Raw genomic sequence first — 21,905 nt, forward strand, 5'->3', positions numbered from 1 at the left:
ATCGCTGTTAGATTGAAACAGAGAGGGAATATCAAGTTTGTATTTGAACGAATCCTTTGCATGGGCACCGAATACTGCTTATATAATATAACCTATTTTATTGTGAGTACAATGGGAAGAGGTGTGATGTGACATGTATGGCGTAATGATTATACAATGTGTTGACATTTCCGTTCTGACATTTTACATTCAGTATGTAATGTCTATGAACTAGGGCGATGTCCATGCTGCAATTCATCGCTCCTGATGGTGACCGCATGGTCAGACGGGATCTCAGGAGGCCTCTGTTGTTTTATGGTATTGTCACCACCGTGGTGGGCGTCTGTGTGGGGATACTTCTAGGACGCTTCGCCTTCTGTCCCGCGGAGGACCCGCCCACCAAGGTTGCAAAGAACGGAACTTTCCTTCCTGGCATACCCGACTCCATTATTAAAGATGATGAATGAAATTAGTAATAGAAACATTGAAGAATTCCTTAAGTAAGTAGTCCCTTACTTTTATATACTTTTGGTTCGAATAAAAGCCTAGTTTTTCAACTTTTCAATAAAAGATTGAAATATTCGAAACCATTACGTATGTGTCATAAGGAATAGTTAGGACTGAGTTTAAGTAGATCTAATCTCATAAGGAATGGGTATAATTACCCGGTTTAAGTGGAGCCTAGTTAAAGTGATTGTGGAAGAAGGTTTTTGTTGATGGACGCTTCGGATATTAATTCAGTCATATGCATATCACGGCGTGTTAGCTTGTTTCGGGAGGAAAGCCCAAAGTGATTCAGATAATAGATACTTGACATTTGTTGAAACCCAGGAACATGTTTATGCTATTAACAAACTACGACAGGCGAATTTAGGATACGAACACACAAGAATGTTAACTCAGGGTCCTCCAAATACATTCAGATATAAAGAGCGGTACAGTTAAACCCTTTCACTCCACATCCTTTAATGCTTTTTCTTTGCAAATACGTCTATGATACCGTGACATTGTGACACTGTGATACTGTGCTATGTCCAGGGAAATAGTTTAAAGGGGAAATGAGGGAAAACATTAAAAACTTGACATTGAAACAATACAATGACAAACTCACAATTAGCGGAACACAATCACAAGGAGGAGCGGAATGTCCAGTTCAGAATGAGGTGATCGGAGCTCAAGCACAAAACAAGCATATCCTTCAAGCGGCACATCCTGCTCGCGGTCATCCGTACACAAGTTGGTCATTTTATATACACATAGTGGACGTTACGGTGCTACCGGCTGGGCAGGATATACCGTATTCGACGTAATAAGCGCCCCGGCGATTTTTGCTAATATACTGGCTTGTGAACAATCCCATTTAGCACCCCTTCCGATTGATCAATGTACACAAGACCTCTTTATTCGCGTATAATACGCACTCGTGTGTTATATGCATTCTTAATTATGGGCAATACAATTCTGGAAATATATATCTGTCGCATATAAACATTTCAGTCTGTCAGCATAAACCACGAAATTTATCTTTCAACTCTGTTTTTTCCACCAAAATAATATTCTACTTCTAATTTTGAGAGCGCCCTGGGCGCCTATTACGTCGTATACGGTACTTGCCATTTACACCCGATGTCATCACTGATTTTCACTGCTATGTTGCTTTTTAATGCCCAATGAAATCTGTTTCGGCAGATAATCGAGGCTGAATGTTCCCTGGCGTTTACGCTTTATATATTCAGGTGAAAGATGAGGTGAAATGGGGTTTAACGTCGCGTCCAAGATTATTGCACTTATATAGCGACGTGCATGTACGTGTGTGTGTTTGTGTGGCTGCTTGTACTAGTCCGGACTGATGCCGATTTATAGTGCTAGCTCACTGAGATACCATGCCGCAGTTTAACATGAATACCCCACTCAGACACAGTATACTCCGAGCCAACCAGTCCTTGTTTTAGCCCCTTAATGCCGAGCGTCTGACAGGGTAACAACAAGTACCATCTTTTAACGTCTTTTGGTATGACGCTGTCGGGGATCGAACCCCGGACCTTCCGCTCTCCGGGCGGACGCTCTACCACTAGACCACGGAGGCGGTCTTTTATATATTCAGTTACACAAAGTTAACACGTAGTCATAAATATCATAATATTATGTACAACAAACACATTATACATAGCATAGGCTGATTGAAGGGAGTACAGCTATATAATAGATAACAGTTGACAGGAACCCAAATACATGGTTGATAAATATTGATAATATCAAATGTTACTAGTTTCGTAAAATCAGCGTTACACACACACACATTTATGTAATATTCCTTACGTATCGCATGGCGTTTTTTCAAATGTGATGAATGGTTATAAAGTTAACACTTTTTATGTTAACCTTTCTTAAACAATATCATTGCTGATTGTTAGATAATTGTAGATCATAGGCATTGAAGATCATATTCTGGGGCAAATATAATTTTAATGATAAGAAAATGTATCAAACCATGAAACAACTGTACTGGTAAACATTTGGTAATTTCTTTTCAACCTTGTTTGCGGCCATCTTGAAAAAAGTAACATTGACCACTCATCAAGATATATCAATCACAATCCTTGTTTTTCTTGTTTTACGCAATTTCTTGTTTTTACCACTGACTAATTTTCGTTGTGAAACGGCTGGACTGAAGGCTCGATTATACAGGCAACATTCTGTTACAAAACACTTTCAGGTTAAAGATCTTCATTAAACAGCAAATGAGAAGCTGGCGAAACCTTTGGTCCTCTATTCCACAGATACATTACATCGAAACCTCACGTGGCGGGGTCAGAAAACAGCCTTGACCTTGCTAAATGGACCAAGGCTAAATGGAAGGAGTGGGGTTTTGATGACGTCAAGCTAACGCCGTATGACGTTCTTCTGTCCTTCCCCGACGCCAACAATCCTAACGTGGTGCGCGTCCTTGACGACGTCGGGGGTGTTGTTTACGAGTCTCCTCTAAGGGAAGCCAACTTGACTGGTGAAGATGACCCCACTGCGCTGCCGCCGTACAATGCTTACTCCCCAGCAGGCCTCATACAGGTTGGATCAATGTATCAGGAATATCTGTAGACATACGACCGACAGAGAGACTACTAATTTAAGTGGACGTCTCTTAAAACGTACTTATGATACTGAGTGAATGAGTGAGTTGTGTTTAAAGCCGCCTTTAACAGTATTCCAGTCATATCACGGCGTATCAGCTTAATGTGGGAGGAAAGCCCGAAGTAATGCAGGTCTCAGACGTTTACCACGGGTGAAACCCACGAGCAGGGGTATGGTGCTGACAAACCTAGAAACATAATCGAGGCGAACCGGGATTCGAACCCACAATCATAGGTTTCTGGCGTGCCCAAGAGACGCAACCCTGCACAGCGAATTGCGGCGCCTAAGACGACTGGGCCTACCGTGCCCCCGTTTATGATACTGATTCATAAAAACGAGTTTATCATGAGAATGCGTTTATGAATCAGAATCATAAACGCATTCTCATGATAAACTCGTACAATCGACTGGCAGAGATTTCTGATGAATATGGAAAGGTTTTTGACTCTTTTAGTTAGAGAATATACTACTTTGTGTAATGATCACAGACAGATAGAATATGAATTTCATTTTCAACTTAGTACAATCCTTTGTATATGTGTTTACACATGCGTAGGTATTACTCCACCGTCTTATACGGACCAGCTATTTAAAAATACTTTATCTAAATAGAGATAGAATTCAAATGTTTAGAGATAATAAGCGTTTGAAAGAGTTTCAAAATGTTTACAATATATAGTAGCATTGAAATATCATTTATTGATGACTGCCATGATTGTTGCAAGGTATCAAACAATGTTTTTGTAAACACTTCAAAATTAAGTTACTTACTAACTTCTTGATCAAACCAAAAACAGTAAAATCTTTACTTAAAAGGTATATTTTTCACTAGTTGCCCATATTGAATGCCCATTGTCATCTAAAAATTTATAACAGGCGACTAGTTCGTCATATACGAACAACACGCGGGTGTGGGTAAGGGTGTCATATTGACAGTCTAATACGGATATAACGAATGTCAGGAGTCCTGCAAAAACAGAACGGTATATCCAAAATTAGCTATTCACTGGAACTCGTTCCACAAAGCGATCTTAGATCTAACATTGTCTAAAAAAATGTGTGCATTCGTTACAACTGAATTTTACCTCTATTCGATTTCGTTATACACGTAGTCCTTTGTAACAGTGGGTAACATGTGAAAGTATTTAGTACATGTTTGTTGGCTGAGAGATGGCGGTTTGTGACGATGAACTTAGCAGCCTTGCATTTATTCGTGTGTCATTCTTGAAACCAGAATAGTTTCTTCTGGTATAATAAATGTCAAACTTATTTAACATTTGACTTTGACATGACGGTATTACGACACGGGTTATAAAGATGATTTATAACGGCCTGATGTCATTATTACTGTGCACTTGTTGGTAAATTTAATTTGTCCGGTATAAACGCTGTCAAGGGTATAATGAAAATACTCAAATTTGACTTTGACAATACGGTATCAAAAGAGGGTTTGTGAAGAATTCGCGGACTGAACTCATTCATTCGTGAGTCACAGAATTAACAGTAACATACATTAAGAAAGTCAGTTTCTCAGATATAACACCGATTTTATGGGATTGTTACGATGTTTACTTGTACAATAGTCAGTGAAAACATTTTCTTATACAAAAGTACACTAACACTTATTTCAGTGGTGTATGGGTAATATTCCTTTAACAACACTAGACGCTCGTACTTCAGCGCTGCAATTTAGGTCATTGGACTTCATTAAATTTACAACGTGGCTGACCTAGGCTGCTGTTGACAGTTTTAACATGCATTGTTAGTGTGACTTTCCTTTCAAGTGAAAAGATGCAAAATTATGCTTTTAGGGGACTGACAAGTGTTAAATCACCCTTCAATTGATTAACCCCTCAGTCATAGCGATCAGCTATATACATTTGCAACATAAATATACTACTCAAAGTTTGCTAAGAATCAGCTTCTGAACTCCAGTAAGGTGAGGTGAAATGGGGTTTAACGTCGCGTCCAAGATTATTGCACTTATATAGCGACGTGCATGCACGTGTGTGTGTGGTTGCTTGTACTAGTCCGGTCTGATACCGATTTATAGTGCTAGCTCACTGAGATACCATGCCGCAGTTTAACATGAATACCCCACTCAGAAACAGTATACTGACTCCGAGCCGACCAGTCCTTGTTTTAGCCCCTTAATGCCGAGCGCCAGACTGGGTAACAACAAGTACCATCTTTTAACGTCTTTTGGTATGACGCGGCCGGGGATCGAACCCCGGACCCTCTGCTCTCCGGGCGGACGCTCTACCACTAGACCACGGAGGCGGTCTGAACTCCAGTACTTTTCACTGATAAATCAAAATACTGTCTCGACTTCACCGAGCGATTTGAGGTATCCAACGTAGCCGAACATGACCGTTATGCAGGGGCTCAATCATGATTTGGGGCTTGGGTCAGTTGAGCTGGAAGAACCAATCTCCATGCCGTATATCGGGACACGATGACAGGTGTGTGCTACAGGGATGATACACTGGGTGTGTAGGCGAGACACTGGTGCAGTCGGACCGGACTTCATCCTCACGGACGAAAACGCACAGCTTCATCGCGCCAGGGTCGTTGATGCCTACTAACATCAGGAAACTATTGACCTCAACCCGATCGAACACACGTGGAACGAGCTGCAGATCATCAACCTCTAACGACTCCCTGTCCTTCCGTACGTGGATCACATACGCGATACTGAGAGATATTTGGACATTGAATTTGTTTTCGTGATTTTTTTTAAGTGTCAGTTTGGGTCAGATACTCTCATTTTGATGGGTGATTTGACTGATTATTGGTCACATGTTGTTTGTTGTCGTTGTTTGGCACATGATAGCGGACATTTGTTCACTAAACATGTCTTAGTGCAACATTGTCCTTGGCTATTTCATCACAGTTTGACGTATTACCTTTTAAAGAGGTGATCCTTAGCAAACTTTGAGTAGTATAGCGTTTTTCAAATAAACTTGTGTTTATTCGCTTTTTCCAAACAGACCAGTTTGTAAATAAAAAGAGACAAAACCATTGACATAATCATAAAAATATCAAAATGGTTCTGTGGTGTTTTTGTCATAAAACCTATTTTCTGATTTTCCCTGTGAAGGGGGATATGGTGTACGTGAACTACGGGCGGGTGGAGGATTACAACTGGCTGAAGAATCACACAAATATTAATGTCACAGGCAAGATTGTCATTGCCAAATATGGCAAGATCTTTAGAGGAAGCTTGGTAAGTATATTCTTTAACTTTCATTCAGTACTTCAAAAATTAAATCAGTAAGTAACGTTTAGATCGTTTTTTGTTGGAACGTTTTAAACTCAATGCTAGAGTGAGTAGCCATATAGAAACTATGTCATGTCAGTCAGAGATATATTATTTCATTGTGCTTTAGCAGATCAGACATGGCGTGATGAGTGTATAGGGAAGTCTATAAATATATAACTGTTTTAAGGATGTGTTGCGAGTTTTGTAGTTCTGTAGTTTAACACTGCCAGGAACAGTATTCATGTCATGACACCACCTGACACCTTCACGATGGAAGAAACTTAAGCTAAATGACAGCGGCCTGTAAATAATCTGTAACAGACAATCCATGACCAGTGATCGATATTGTGAACAACATGACACGCAATCAACTATGTCACTGAATCGTACCACCAATTCCTGTGGTCGCCACTTACGATCAGCATAAGTTGCAGGGAACCTATTCTTTCCTAGAATGCCCTAGGGGGTAAAAGGGATTGCGTCGTAGACGGATACCACTTGAGTGAAACCCACGAGCAAGGATGTGGTGTTGACAGATCAAGGATCATAATCAGGGCGAATCTGGGATTTGAATCAAAGATCAGCGCATCCTGACACAACTAAGGATTGTAACTCTTCACAGCGAATTGCAAAGACTTACACAACCGACTTCACCTCAAATGGTGATAAGAGCGGAATATACTAACACAGCCATAAGCTTGTAATGACTTTTCACCTGTAATTTTGATAATATAATTCTGACTGACCTTATAGAAAATAGAGCCATGCTTCTAACGTTACACGTTTAGGGTTCATGCCGAAGGCCAGTCTTCGAATCCCAACATGGGCACAACGTGTACCGTGATATTACTGGAATATTGTTGTGAGCGGCATAAAACCATACTCACTCACATTGTAGGTTGAAATAGCTGCCGATCACGGGGCGACTGGCGTCATCATCTATTCAGACCCCAAGGACTATACACAGAGTGACACGGGGGTGTACCCAGACAGCTCGTTCCTGCCTCCCTCCGGTGCACAGAGGGGGACAATATATGAAGACAATGGAGACCCCCTAACTCCAGGATACCCTGCTACAAGTAATTATCAAATATCCCATAGGAATACCAAACAATTTCCCAGTTAGGTAATTATTAAACTGTAAGTAACAATGTTGTATGGCCACGAGTTAATTATTTTAATTGGTTTTGACAAGTATTTGAGAAAGGTGTTGGTGAGAAAATGGTCTTATTTGTACTGCAGAATGGTGTCCAGCGTCTTCTTCTATACATAACGTGCATTACATATGTCTACAGCTACTGTTAAAGTATGACAGCATCATATGGTGATGTGTTCTAGAGTCGGCCTACAGATATTCTGAAGACTCTCCAAATGTAAAGCTTCCCAGGATTCCAGCACACCCAATAGGATATGGCATTGCTGAGAAAATCCTCGCGTACGTAATGCATATTCTATAACCATATTCATCAAATGTGGATCACATATAAACTTGCAAGAGTATAGCCATGTAATTTGAATTGTTTTTCCAAAAGTTAAAAAAATTAATTCTCTAAGATTTCATAAATGTTTCGTTGAATGGTTCCTTCATCCTTCTAAATACGTGCCTTGTCTGTAAGGATTGCAAGTCAAAAGAGTATGTTGCTATTTAGGGTTACCGTAAGAGGATTGCCCACGGCATTCAGGTTAGAGATCAGGATAGACTGCTTCACTTAACCAAACATTTGTATTTCGTGTACCAGTTACATCTGGTCATAAATGCAATAATTCACAGTCTAAAAAAAGAAGCACTAAACCTGTGTTCGTGGGTTTCTCTAACGTCGTTAATGACACACCGTAATATTATTGATATTCTGTTTAATGCAGCTTTAACCAAACTCACCCATTCACTCAAACACCAAAGCATCCTTGAGAGGAGAGATGAAGCATCGATGTTTAAATGCATTCAGACAATTAACAGTGTTACATTTTTATGACCTGATTCGATAAAAGAATTTACTTTTGAGAAGAAATGATTTTGATTTTTTTTTTTCTTGTGTGGTACCTACTTACATTCTCCACCCGTATTGAACAAAATATATGCCACGTGATACCGTGCATGAGATGCCAGTAAATTCAGACAGCCTATGATGTTTGGTCATCAGAAAACTGTTCCACCAAACACCGGACGCTCAAAACCTCAGGTTATTTTAACCGTGTATCGCTGTTTATCAGGGAGATGGGCGGCCAGGAGGTTCCCCCTGACTGGCGAGGAGGGATCAACATTACATACAGACTCGGGCCGGAGCTGAGGTCAACAGGATGGTATGTTGTATAAGATACTATGTAACATGTGTCACTAGAAGATTTATCGAACTGTATTGTTTGTACACAAACTATTGACACATGTTACAAATTATCATTTCGAGGTTTTTTAAGTTAGAAATACTTATGTTGATGAATTGATATGTTCACAACCATATATGGTAATTAAACAAATATGTAAATCGGTTTTTCTGTATCCATGTGTAATTAATCCATACATTAATCCATATATGTATCCATACATTAACTAATGTAATGTTTCAGGAAGATTCAAATCAACATCTCCACGACGAATGTGATAAAAACCGTTCACAATGTGATCGGCACTATCGAAGGGGCTATTGAACCAGGTAAATAACTTAGATATACACAATACATGTATACAGTTCGTCAATAGCATAGAAAATTTAAAATGGAAAGATCGAAGAAGGACAATGGCCATTTTTGGCCCGCAGGATTTTCAGAATTTCAGAATTTATAATTTCAGATATAGTTATATAGATGAGAACTAGGCTTTGTTCATTTCAACAAATGTATGTTTGGGACTTATGTCAACCCTAAGTGCATAGGTAAGAATAAAATGTGCCCCAAAGACTTATTTTGGAGGTTTTTATGAAGAGTGTTTGTAATATTTGAACATGATGAAGTTTTTGACCCAAGCTGATTTTTTTAGGAAATGAACATAAAATCATTACAAACATATGGTAAAACATGTCAGAACTCCAAAGTAAAAAAGGTTATTTGTCTTCCATTGTTCATGCCTGATAATGTTTATACCATACTTATTCAAATTCAAAGTTTTACGTATCTATTTGACGTTTCCAGTTGGCATAAAGTGTTCAATGCAAATTACTATTTTGACTTGTACCATATGTTCCAGTGAACACTTGTGTTTGTGGCGGGTGGTACAATTTGGCACCTTTTCGCGAACAACTGGAAACGTCACTAACATCGTGATTCATAAACACGTGCTTATGATCGTACAATGATTATGGAAATGGTTTCTTATGTTTTTGTTTATTTAGATCGGTACGTTCTCATTGGAAATCATCGTGACGCCTGGGTATACGGTGCTACAGACCCGGGGAGTGGCACGGCCGTCATGATGGAGGTTGCACGAGTAATGGGAAACATGGCGAAGGCTGGTCAGTAGTCTTGTCTATTTATTCATTTTTCATGGTTGTGACTTTCTTGAATGACCGAAGTGTAAAAGGTCATATTAAGAACAAATAGTTCATGAAAGTATCTGTGACGACCAATAATGTTTTGGTGAGATTATTTTGAATACAACCAAAAACTATTCATTCCTTTAGTAGATACCGTAATCTTTAATGCTTATTTCTCACATGCTCATATTGAAAGGTTCTGTAACTTTTCCATGCCAATAGTTATTTGACTACCATTTCAATTCCTTCCTCTGCTTTTTCACATTATATAATATGACTCAATCATTACTGCCATCTGAAGAACATATCCCAAAGTTACAACAGGTATCCATGGTATCTTTGACATTTATCAACATAAAGTCAATGTATATGTATCTAAACAAAAGTTTGAAGTTCGGTACAAATGTAAAATACTGGTGCTTAAGAATGTTCTTGGTGTATACATATATTGCAGCAGAGTTCTGGAAGAAAGTTACCATATTGACATGCTTATCATCCTTACATTGTATGAGTAAGGTCAACTAAATTAATTCGTAATGCCGTCAATGACAACAGGTATATGGCGGCCCCGGAGATCTGTTCTGTTCTGTAGCTGGGCAGCGGAGGAGTATGCGCTCATCGGTTCCAATGAATGGGCAGAAGTGAGTTTTTAGGCACCGACGGTAAAATATTTGATACTTTTTCAAACGTTTAACTCTTCTTAGGTTGTTTATAGATTCACAAATGATTTCTTTAACCACATACCTACAACAATGGTTATCAAAATTACAGTAATATCAGTATGGTTTACGCACCCGATTTATTACAAATGCCCTATTGACTTGCCTTGCCTTTGCATGTGTTTGTGGCGGAAGACATCGGTGCGACAGGATAGCACCTGGATAATCACTATTTGATAGTAATTCATAATTTTTGTCAGTCCCAACTTTGAAAAAATAAAAAACATATGAAACATGCCTGGTTCTTCTTTCAACATTATCCTCAATGAAGTAACTGAGATGTCATTCACTCAAAGTTCAATTCATAAATAAAAGCTTAAAAACCCTCATCATATTCAAAAGAAATTTCTAAGTCGATTATACGACTCCCACCGTATCATGAGCATACGTTTATAAATAGGTGTTCCCAGGTATCACAATGTTTATACACAAAGAATACTTCCCCGAGTTGATGCAGTACAGTTGTCAGCAACAGACTGACATGTATCTATGTTAGGTTTACATAATGTAGTATGAAAACACGACAAACGTCTTTGCATTCCAATATGTGGTCGCGAGCAATGAAGTTACACTTTGAAGAGGACTGACTAACTGTGTATGCAGGTCGTGCATATAATACACATGGGCACTACTGTCTACCATGACTGGGTAAGAAACAGCACCTGAACGGCTGGCTGAGGAAATAAAAGCGTCAAAACCCTATCAATATTCATAAGAAATCGCTGTTCCAGGCAGAGTCCATTATACGATTCTGACTGTGTCACGAGCATGCGTTTATAAATCCCTATCAAAGAGTGATGATACCAGGTGTTCGCGAAACGGTGAGTGTATCCTGCCCTACCGGTGGCACTTGTCACTAACACATGCAAAGGTAAGTCATTTGTCCACCGGAAAAAAACACGGGAGCATGTTGTACAAGTCAAAATAAGGAACTGCATGGGGCATAATCTTTGGCAGTGAAGCGTCAAATTTGGATATGTCCTCCACATGTCAACCATAAAACATTTTGAAAGCTTTTCTGAGGCCTTGAATACAGGCTTATGATATAGTTGGCTTCATACCATGGACTCTGCTTTTCGCAGTTATTTTATACGATTAAGGAATGGGATTTGTCGCTTTTACTTATATAGATGTAAAATAATATGAAGAAAGCAAAGTAACTACATACTATTTATATGTCTACCTAATCCACGTACACTATCACGCTTAAAGCCATGATGCTTAGGGCACCAGGGCCCGGGATCATGAAACTAACTTAAGACCATATTTTGTCTTAACTCTTAAGATTTAGACTTAAGACAAAATTCGTGCTCAGCAAAATTTGAGCTAAGACCACTTTCATGATCCCGGGGCCTGATATCGTTTAATTTGTTTAAACGGTCTATGATTAATTTGCAATATTTACACGCTCATTCAGAAAGATGCATTGTCAATCAAGACCAAAACCTTTATTTCATTAAGTACACATTTTGGAAGACTGCATTTTTCGGAATATTTTAGTAGCGTTATGACGCCAGACCAAACCAAATCAAAACGTCAAAGACAGAAGTACAACTAGTCCCGATTATCTAACGAAACATACTGCATTGGGTGTACAATGCAAAATAGTGATACAGATTATATGAATGGATCATTGTTTATCATTTTCAGGAATATCGCAAAGCTTTGAGGGAAAGGGCTGTGGCGTATATCAACCTCGACACGGTTGTTACAGGTAGGTATTACCTCATTCATCATTCTGTACATTCTGACACAACTTTAACTTAACTGTTTCCTCGAACATGCTTGACAACATCTTAATATTACCAGGTTTGAAAGTATATCCAGTGGTCACATAGAGGTTATCACGCGAGTGTGTTTGGGGATGGTAAATATCCTGCATTAGGAATAAACATTGTATTTAGCGAGCCTTGGCGAGCTAAATACATAGTGTTTATTCCTAATACAGGATATTTACCATCCCCAAACACACAAGCGTGATAACCTCTTTATCATATAATGTCATTCTTTAATTCTGTGCTTCAAAATCGCTTTCCCTCTCTCACAAACATTACCGAAACATTGCGAGTTTTCCTTGAATGCGCGCATTAATATTTATTACGTCACAGGGTAAGTGATGTGTCAGTCGGACAGTGACAGTAGCCAATATAGTTCCAACTGAAATCTGTTTCTTATACAGTGGCGAAGCAACATATACGCAAAACAACAATTGTTCTTAATTGCCTTTCGCGGCAATCCATCGGTCTGTCCGCTAGAGTAACTGCCCTTTGTCAAAGGGAAGCTACTCTAACCCTAGTCTATGAGACGTCACGGCCACGGTCAGACGTTGTTGACAGTCGGTCTGTCCTGTCATTACAATAAGAAGTGTAGTCAGATGTACACACAGCGACAAAACGAAACAAGGTAACAATTCAAACATATTTCCGCCAAATCCAACTATTTTAATTTGTGGAGGAGGTTTCAAGCCGCAGAGGTCTACAAGCACAGATATGGCTACTGATCCCGCTTGGCTAGGCCTCGTGCCCTCGCCAAATTGTTTCGAAATTTATATCTCCAAAGTTGACAAAACTTATAAAATGCCTTAGCTACGTCACAGTTAGACACAGATTTTCAGTATATTAGACTGTTCTTTTGATAATGATAGCAATTATCCCTGTAGTTTATCCAGATTCCCAATGGTTAATTCTGACTCGATCGCCGAATGACAAGGGCGACGCCATGTTTGTTTATAAACAGTTAAAGTAGTCCCTACTTGACCTTTGATATTTTCATCTCTATCCGCATATGACCCCAACGGATATCGTTTTTATCCGTTGGCTTTATCCTGCCGAGAAACCTACCCATTATATGATAATTCGTTTTATCCCCACGCAGAAGAAAAAATGTAGATGCCATTCGACGTTAAAGTAAATGGATGATCAATTCGTGGTTTCACACAGTTATATTGGTTTCTTTCTTTAATATGTACTCTGCAAAAAAAAGAAACGCAAGAGTGATTTTTGATGTATATTTTATATATCAAATATATAACCAACAGATGGTGATCGATTGTTCAAATTTGGCGTACATCAGTGTCATTGACCCGACGATGCAGGTACATCAATTGACACTTCGAACCGGTCGTCAAGAGCGAATACATCCAGCGTGTAAACGGTTCCTCACTGTCTGGACTGATATCCTGTGCAATCATGGTATTGCCGTAGCTGTAGGGGTGGTCGTGGTGGTTCTTTCACGAAAATGACGTTGTCGTATTAATCTGTCCAGTACTCTTGTAGTGATTCGTAGTCTACCGGATCTGGGACGGTCTCGCGATGTCCCGTGTGTGTGATAACGGTTCCACAGTCTTGTAATGGTGCTTGGTGATACGTGGAAAAACCTGGCTACACCTGTTTGCAGTCGGCCGATGGCGTTGTTGCGATGGGCTTCCGTCAGTGGTGGCATGTTTTCGCTGTTCAGTTGCTGTAAGGTTGTGATGGCATGCAAATGAAACCCAACGCTTTTATAGTCCAACAAGTGGTGTTGCACGTGCATGTCATGTTGGTTTGTTTCGCCGCCAGGCCCTGACGTGGTTGTATGGATGTCGGCAACATTCTGTCAGAATATTTACGATTTTACTACTTTTGCGTTTCTTCTTTTGCAGAGTATATATGGACCTTCCTTTTGAAGCGGATACAATATCACACTCATATTTATTACTCATATATCTGCGTAAACTAACATTGTTTGGACAAGATCGGTATGTAAAGGCATCTGTCTGATCAAATGCGTGGATCGATGCTGATGACATTAATCACTGGATTGTCTGGTCCAGACTCGATTATTTACAGACCGCCGTCATATAGCTGGAATATTGCTGAGTGCGGCGTTAAACAATAAACCAACCAACCAACAATCTGATCAAATGATAGTTCAACGTTAGGATATATGTTCGTCGAAGTATAAACTTATCTTCCACGTGGCCTGTGTACAATCTGCATGTTCCAGGAAACTATTCTCTACGTGCTGGTGCCACTCCGCTGATGTACCGCGCTGTATATGAAGCTGCCAAGAAGGTTTGACGTCTACCATATGATCGCCTATACAGATAGTCGTGTTATTCAGTGTAGAGGTCGAAGGCCCACAATACAGTTTTCAAATATTCTTTATTAATGTTTTATCATATTGTGGATATTGTTATCGATGCGATAAACCAATCCGATGAACTTCCGATATATATTCAAATAAGGTCACCTTGGAGGAACTACTTTTAATAACCTGCACGCCTTGATGGAATGGCTACTTACTTAATAAACGTTTGCCTGACGTTTGGATATGTGTTACTCGATGTGTGGGTGTTTCTGTACATAACTCATTTGGCACTATATCATAAATGGGGCAATTCACTCGAGCATTCAGTTTGTACTCCTGCATACAGGAAGTTACTTCAGTGATAGAAAATAGTCTTTAACATCGACTATTCCGAGGAGGACATTATGTTATAATGAGATTATTGCCGCGTGCATGTCGTCTGATATACATTGTATAATATTTACGGGCTTTTAAAAAACATAGAGTTACTTTTTTAAGTGCAAACACGAATCAGAGCAGTGAACATTGAAATAGTTATATAATTAATAATAATATTTTCAAGAGTGGGAGACACACACATGCACATACCGCTGAACTCCTTCATGTGTGACAAATCTCCCCAATCTACCACTGACACCGACATTTTAATGCTTTCTACCAACAGATCATGTTTGTAGTCAAATGCCTTGTGAATTTACAGTCTCTACAATTTCCTTTTGTTTGCAATTCTGAACCGGAGTCAATATTTATACATACAGATATTCCAATACAGTTGCTCCATTGTGTTTTTGAGGCTTTGGGTTGATAAGCTTAGCCCGGATGTAGATGCATCGTGGTCACATTTATCCGTCAGTAATCTATGGCGTCTCTGTGCCCGTGTGGTATTTGGTAAATAAGATGTTGCTGTTTGGTGCCCAGGTACCTAATCCGAACCATACAGACACCGATCACCCAACGCTGTATGATAACTGGCTGCTGAAGATGGAATGGACGGATGAGGACGGGAACAATCTGAACATTCCCAGGTATCACAATGTTTATACACCATAAATGCTTCCCCGAGTTGATGCAGTACAGTTGTCATCAGTAGACTGACATGTATCTATGTGATTGTTAGGTTTACATTACGTAGTATGAAAACACGACCACCGTCTTTGCATTCCTACAATATGTGGTCTGGAGCAATGAAGTTACACTTTGAAGAGGACTGACTTACTGTGTATGCAGGTCGTGCAGATAATATACATGGACACTACTGTCTACCATGACTGGGTAAGAAACATAGAACCTGAACGGCTGGCTGTGGAAATAAACGCGACAAAACCCTTTCTATAGTCATCAGAAATCTCAGTTAAAAGCAGAGTCCATTGTGCAATTCTGTCAATGACTATATCATGAGCATGTGTTTGTGAATCACTTTGAAATAGTGATGATACCAGGTGTTCGCGAATAGGTGAGCATGACCTGCCCTTATGTTGCTGTTGGCTTGGCGATACGAACGAAATAATCAAACCCAGAGTAACCAATAAATCCCCCAAACGTGGTCTGATTACACTGGATGACAACAATCTGATCATCATTACCCAATCTCACATTTATGAATCAGGATTTTTGCCTTCCATCATGTGCTCTCAGTCATCAGCAATAGTATTCCTACTGGTAAGCGAGGAAAGGTTAAGCCGTTATCTGACAACTAACCCCGTATGACTATGTATGAGGTCCTCCCACTGGCGCTTACCGTTGTGAAGAAAGGGGTAGCGGGTGGTCCGCGAAAAGCAGTACGATGGATATGTGCGTGTCCTGTCCCTGCGAACAACGAGTTCTAGTGGCGACCGACCTCGTAATAGTCGTGCGTTCCCCGGAGCGTAGTCAATTTCACCGTCATGACCTGCACGTGCACAACATGCGTACACCCTCTACCTGTGACAAACCAAATATGTTTGCCCATATTCTGTGCACCGCCTACTTGTCTCAAACCCGTTTTGTGTGTTGGTTCAACTTGTCCTGGATTAACGTTAGCACACATCATGTTTTCAAAATACATTCCCATCTTTCTTCAACGTGCCTCCCACTGCACTCAGTGTAGCTTCACGTGATCACATGGTGTCATCACTGACTTTCAATGGTTCATTTATATAATTTCACAGCTATTGTGCTCTTGACACCAAATGGAATCTGTTTCGGTAGATGATCCAGACTGATTATAATTTGCATTGACAATGTATATTCAAAGTGATGGACGCGGCGAATAGCTGCAAAATGCTTATGGGCTTGTAACAATATAATAATCACTTACTTACTCACTCATAGTGACGAAAATGTTACATGGTTCTTATGGAAAGCAATGTAGAGAAGGAATATTGACTTTGTGATGGATAATTTATGACGTCTTTACTTGTTTTCAGGATTGGTTCCATGGGATCTGGAAGTGATTATGCAACCTTGGTTCAACTCACTGGGATTGCATCCGTGGATTTGGGCTTCACATTGGATTATGTATGCTTATCAAAGTCATATCATATACTTGGTGATAATATCGCTTATGATGTTCATTTATGCCTGACCACTGATAAGGGATTATTATTATTCCGAAGATGGTTATGCTAACATTTCAATGACTTTACATTTTATGGTTTTACTCTTCCAGTCTAAGGGTCCGGTTCAGTTCTTTGCCTTGTACCACACCATATACGAAACATTCTACGCAGTAAAACATTTCATCGATCCCAACTTTGAGGTGAGAAAAACAATTCGAAATTTCATTCAATTGTTTTGCCAAAGAAAAATGTTCTCTTGTTTCTTTTGTTTGGGTAGATACTGACATGGATACCCCAAAGGAATTGCTATTTTAATCGATTATGAAATAGAATAAGATTAGATCTGTCTATCACAAACATATATGAATCTATTTCACCTCCTTCTGAAGATGTAATGTCATCTATATCAAAGGTGTCACCTCGTGTAGGGATTGGGCAAAGGTGTCACCTCGTGTAGGGATTGGGCAAAGGTGTTTGCTTGTTCTCAATGTCACCAAAGATGGACTTGCATCTTTCCTGCTCATAGTGTGTGTCTCCAAACCCACAACATACGATCAAATCTTACTGCGATACTGATTATCTCTCGAGATCTGAGTCTTTTATCAGTATGTTAAAGAGGCATCCATTGATAACATGCATCTTTCCTGCTCATAGTGTGTGTCTCCAAATCCACAACACACGATCAAATCTTACTGCGATACTGATTATCCCTCGAGATCTGAGTCTTTTATCAGTATGTAAAAGAGGCAGCCATTGATAACATGCATCTTTCCTGCTCATGGTGTGTGTCTCCAAACCCACAACACACGATTAAATCTTACTGCGATACTTATTATTCCTCGAGATCTGAGTCTTTTATCAGTATGTAAAAGAGGCAGCCATTGATAACATGCATCTTCTTCTGAAAACATGAGGAACCATTAATGTATGTCTGAGACATATATCTTGAAATTACCAGAGAAGGAACAATTCGATCTAAGTTCTTGTTTTCATTTCATTTCGGGATTACAATATGTTGAAACATGATGCGATATCGACAATTTTCGGAACTGCGATTCCAATGACAGTATGTGTAATAATTTATTGATAACTTGTTGATACTAGCTGGAATCAAGTGATTTAGTGTGTGTTCACTGTATCAAGAGACATTAGATATTCCATCTCTCCTCAGTGTCACCGCGCTATCTCCCGGTTGTCTGCGGAGCTTATACGTTCTCTTGCCGACTCCCTCATCATCCCTTTCAACGTCAGCGACTACAGCTGGGCCCTCAACAGATACTGGCAAACACTGGACACAGAACATGGGGCCAAACTCAGGGACAATTTAGATAACTATGGTAGAGATCTTATTCATTCTGCGGTACCCCGGGTTACGTGTATCCTAAATTAATGTTTATTTGTTATCAAAGAGTCTCAAAGTCTTAATGAAAATACCAGTGAACCTAGTTGGTGTATCAAATCTTGATTTGTTCGCGTAATGAAATATTTAAATGTGTACTTATTTAAATAATATTTTCTTCACAAAATTATCAGGTGAATGGAATTTCAAACCCAGTGTTAATTATGATTTGACTTATGAAACCTTTTTTCCTCGTTTCTTTACCTGCACTCATATAGTCATTGCCTGTTGTTAGATGAACTTAAGGACGCCATATCAAACTTCACGAGGGAATCTCAAAGGTTCAAAGAAAGACTATCGTCACTGAACAAGTTTGAGTAAGTAGTTCTGTTAACGGTCTTTATCCATCAGAACATCTCATAGACGACGTCACTTAAAGGCTATGCAACCAAGTAATGGAAAATCCAATGCATTTTGAGGGAATCAATGCTTGCCAAGATATAGGAATCAGCCACACATGCAGGTAAGTGGTAGACCCATGTTAATAAAAACTCGCCCTGAAAGTTTCGAGACATTTCATCAGCCAGTAATTAAATGTCTCTGTATGGAATTCGTGACGGTAAGGGTGAGATATTGGCAGTTCTACTGACTATACTTGCAGTCCCCTGGCCACTCGTGCTGTGAATGACCAGCTGCTTCTGCTAGAGAAGGCGTTTCTGGACGATGAGGGATTGCCGGGCCGACCCACGAGGAAGTATGTTAATATGTTCGTTCCCATAAAAAATTACCTTCTGGATTTTTACATTCTTGATGTACTTTATGTGCTGCAAAATTATTAGTGATTGAGTTCTGTTCAACACTGCTCTGCACAGTATTTAAGTTACCATGCAGTGTCAGCCTAATGTGGAATGAAACCCTGAAATGATGATCTGGGAAGATAACCCTTTTGATGAAACCGAGTGTCAAACCAATAAACATAATCTCACATACCTTAAGGACAAGTCACAGTGAATTGCAGCGTCTTAGGCGACTGAGCCACCCATGGCTACGCACAATTATTCAATTATTGATTCTGAGAAAAACCGCGTATACTATAATACTTATTACATTTGAAAGTTTTATTTTTCAACATACGTTATTCTGATAATGCTAATGGATCTTGTTTCTGTCCAATCCTCAGGCATCTGATTGTGGCCGAGAGCAGCAAAGACGCTTATGCCGGGAGTAGTTTTCCTGGCCTCGTTGACCTTCTTTTTGAAATCGCTACTGACCCGGACGTTGATGCTCGATGGACACGTGTAAAGCAACATTTCTCAGTGCTCCTCTTTACCATCCAATCAGCAGCCTCGACGCTAAGTGATGTAATCAGGTTCATGCCTATCATAGAATAAAATATTGCTCATAGAATAAAAAATTCTAATGTTGTAATACTTCCACTGAATGTTTTTTTGAATACCTGTGTCCTTGTGTATTTCAGTGAGAAGACAACAAAACATATTTTAGAGATATATATTCTTCTGAATCGTTATTAGACAAAGACTTGTAATTAACATGGCTTCATGATTATTTCAAAGCGATGTTATATTTCGTAATGGCTTGTGTTGTAAATACAGAAATGATATATTTGTAAGCCATGCGGTGACCAAAATGGCATTCTTGGTTGTTAGGTTTGGTTGTAACATTTGATGTCGGCAATAGTTATGATTGATGCAATTGATTGATGCGGGTAAACATAGCCTTAAATATTTCATTAATTTAAAATATAGCGAGTAGTTTCAGTCATTGATTATATGAGTAAACGTGACAGGGAAAAAACTTGATCTGATTTGATCAACCAATAGCCGTTCTAGGAAAGGAGAGCAATACAGGCTCAATTAAAGTTTGAGACACGGATGCATATTGTGAAGTTTCCTGTGACTATATATGTATCTTGTAACATTTGGATTTATTCTGGCAATAAAAGAACTATATATACACAGAAGAAAAGAAAAGTGCTGAGTGTTTGCTTTTTATGTGATTATTCGAGCACCGGGTCTCTCCATATACTGTGACATGTCAAAAACATTAACTGAGCCCTTAAATAAGTATAAGTAAACATATACCAAAATAACAGGAACTGCAGAGAGTAGTTTGACGTTCAAATTCATTAATCCAAAGTGCGTGGTAATATAGTTTAGATGAGCTTGTAGAACGAGAACAGTTATGCCTGGACACGATTAGGCTTTACTCTTATTGTTACATTGCGATTGTTTTAAGTTGATAATGATCACTCTCAGCATCTCACCTGGTGTCGTAGATGCCACAGTCCTATAAACTCAATGTCAACTCCTGAGGAAACAATGACAGTGATGCATAGTGTCCAATGTTTTCAGACATTCGGTCACAATGACCACGACTACTTATCTCAAAGAGCGATTGTGCTCGGCTCGGAACAAATGTCCCACCTGTGGAGCCTACGCATTATGCTTAGTACATACCGTCCTCCTCAGTATAAACAAATGTCGGCGCCAAACAAATAAACACTTCTGTCACAATCTAACATGGCCCTTCACGTATAAAATACTACAAGCAATGACTTATTCTGTTTTAAGTGTAGTCATAAGCACTTCTGGTTTAATGACACCACTTCCGATTTCGGAAAACAGTACAACTTTAAAACATAAAAGTCCATTCTAGCTACCACAATAACAAAGGTATAATCACTTCCTTGCTTCGAAGTATCGCTTTTTGTTGCAACAAAATCAGCAAAGGCGCTGTTGTCTCGGTTGTTTTTAGGCCGTCGTCGCTTTGTAATGCAAATTTCTCAGCTTCATGTCTCAAGGCACGCTTATCCTATTCGGGAACACCTGGTGTCATTACTTTGGTTGGTTGGTTTGTTGTTTAACGCCGCTCTCAGCAACATTTCTGCTATATGACGGCGGTCTGTAAATAATCCAGTCTGGACCAGACAATCAAGTGATTAATATCATGAGCATCGATCCACGCAATTCGGATCGATGACATGCATCAACCAAGTCAGCGAGCCTGACCACCCGATCCCGTTAGTCGCCTTTTACGACAAGCATAGTCGCCTTTTACGGCAAGCATGGGTTGCTGAAGACCTATTCTACCCCGGAATCTTCACGGGTATGGTGTCATTACTAATTTTCAGTGATCCATTCGTATAGTTTTCATCACTGGTTTGCTTTTGTGCGCACGGTGGATTCTATTTCGACAGATGATCGATTTCTTGCGTTCATGCCTTGACGTTCTGTATTAAAACTTTAGTGTTGTCCCGAAAACCTATTTACTCTTGTCTTTGCGTAATGATATAATCGTAATTACCAAAGTCCGCGTTAAAAATCATGATATCCACGCTCTTCACACCCATACAGAGATCATTGTACTGAAAAAACAATAAGAACG

At 39.5% G+C, this 21,905-nt stretch overlaps 1 protein-coding gene across 1 annotated transcript; it reads left to right on the forward strand.

The window, feature by feature from the left end:
- Nucleotides 1-435: 435 nt before the first annotated feature.
- On the forward strand, nucleotides 436-20,491 carry LOC124140945 (glutamate carboxypeptidase 2-like). Its single transcript, XM_046508787.2, has 18 exons — nucleotides 436-479; nucleotides 2,760-3,045; nucleotides 6,209-6,334; nucleotides 7,269-7,449; nucleotides 7,709-7,805; nucleotides 8,582-8,671; nucleotides 8,936-9,021; nucleotides 9,697-9,816; nucleotides 10,393-10,478; nucleotides 12,207-12,270; nucleotides 14,541-14,608; nucleotides 15,543-15,649; nucleotides 17,030-17,120; nucleotides 17,272-17,361; nucleotides 18,333-18,498; nucleotides 18,796-18,877; nucleotides 19,162-19,254; nucleotides 19,681-20,491. Exons 1-18 carry the CDS (start codon nucleotides 436-438, stop codon nucleotides 19,889-19,891), a joined length of 2,088 nt encoding a protein of 695 aa, XP_046364743.2. The 3' UTR covers nucleotides 19,892-20,491.
- Nucleotides 20,492-21,905: the final 1,414 nt, after the last annotated feature.

This window comes from Haliotis rufescens, unplaced genomic scaffold (genome assembly GCF_023055435.1).
Source record: "Haliotis rufescens isolate VD_foot unplaced genomic scaffold, xgHalRufe1.0.p SCAF_3, whole genome shotgun sequence".
In the NCBI taxonomy this organism is placed as follows: domain Eukaryota; kingdom Metazoa; phylum Mollusca; class Gastropoda; order Lepetellida; family Haliotidae; genus Haliotis; species Haliotis rufescens.

Coding starts and splice junctions, on each gene's coding strand:
- LOC124140945 (XM_046508787.2), top strand. CDS start 436: ATGATGAATGAAATTAGTAATAGAAACATTGAAGAATTCCTTAA. Junction 15,650..17,029: donor AACAATCTGAACATTCCCAG/GTATCACAATGT, acceptor ACTTGTTTTCAG/GATTGGTTCCATGGGATCTG. Junction 17,362..18,332: donor TCATCGATCCCAACTTTGAG/GTGAGAAAAACA, acceptor ATCTCTCCTCAG/TGTCACCGCGCTATCTCCCG.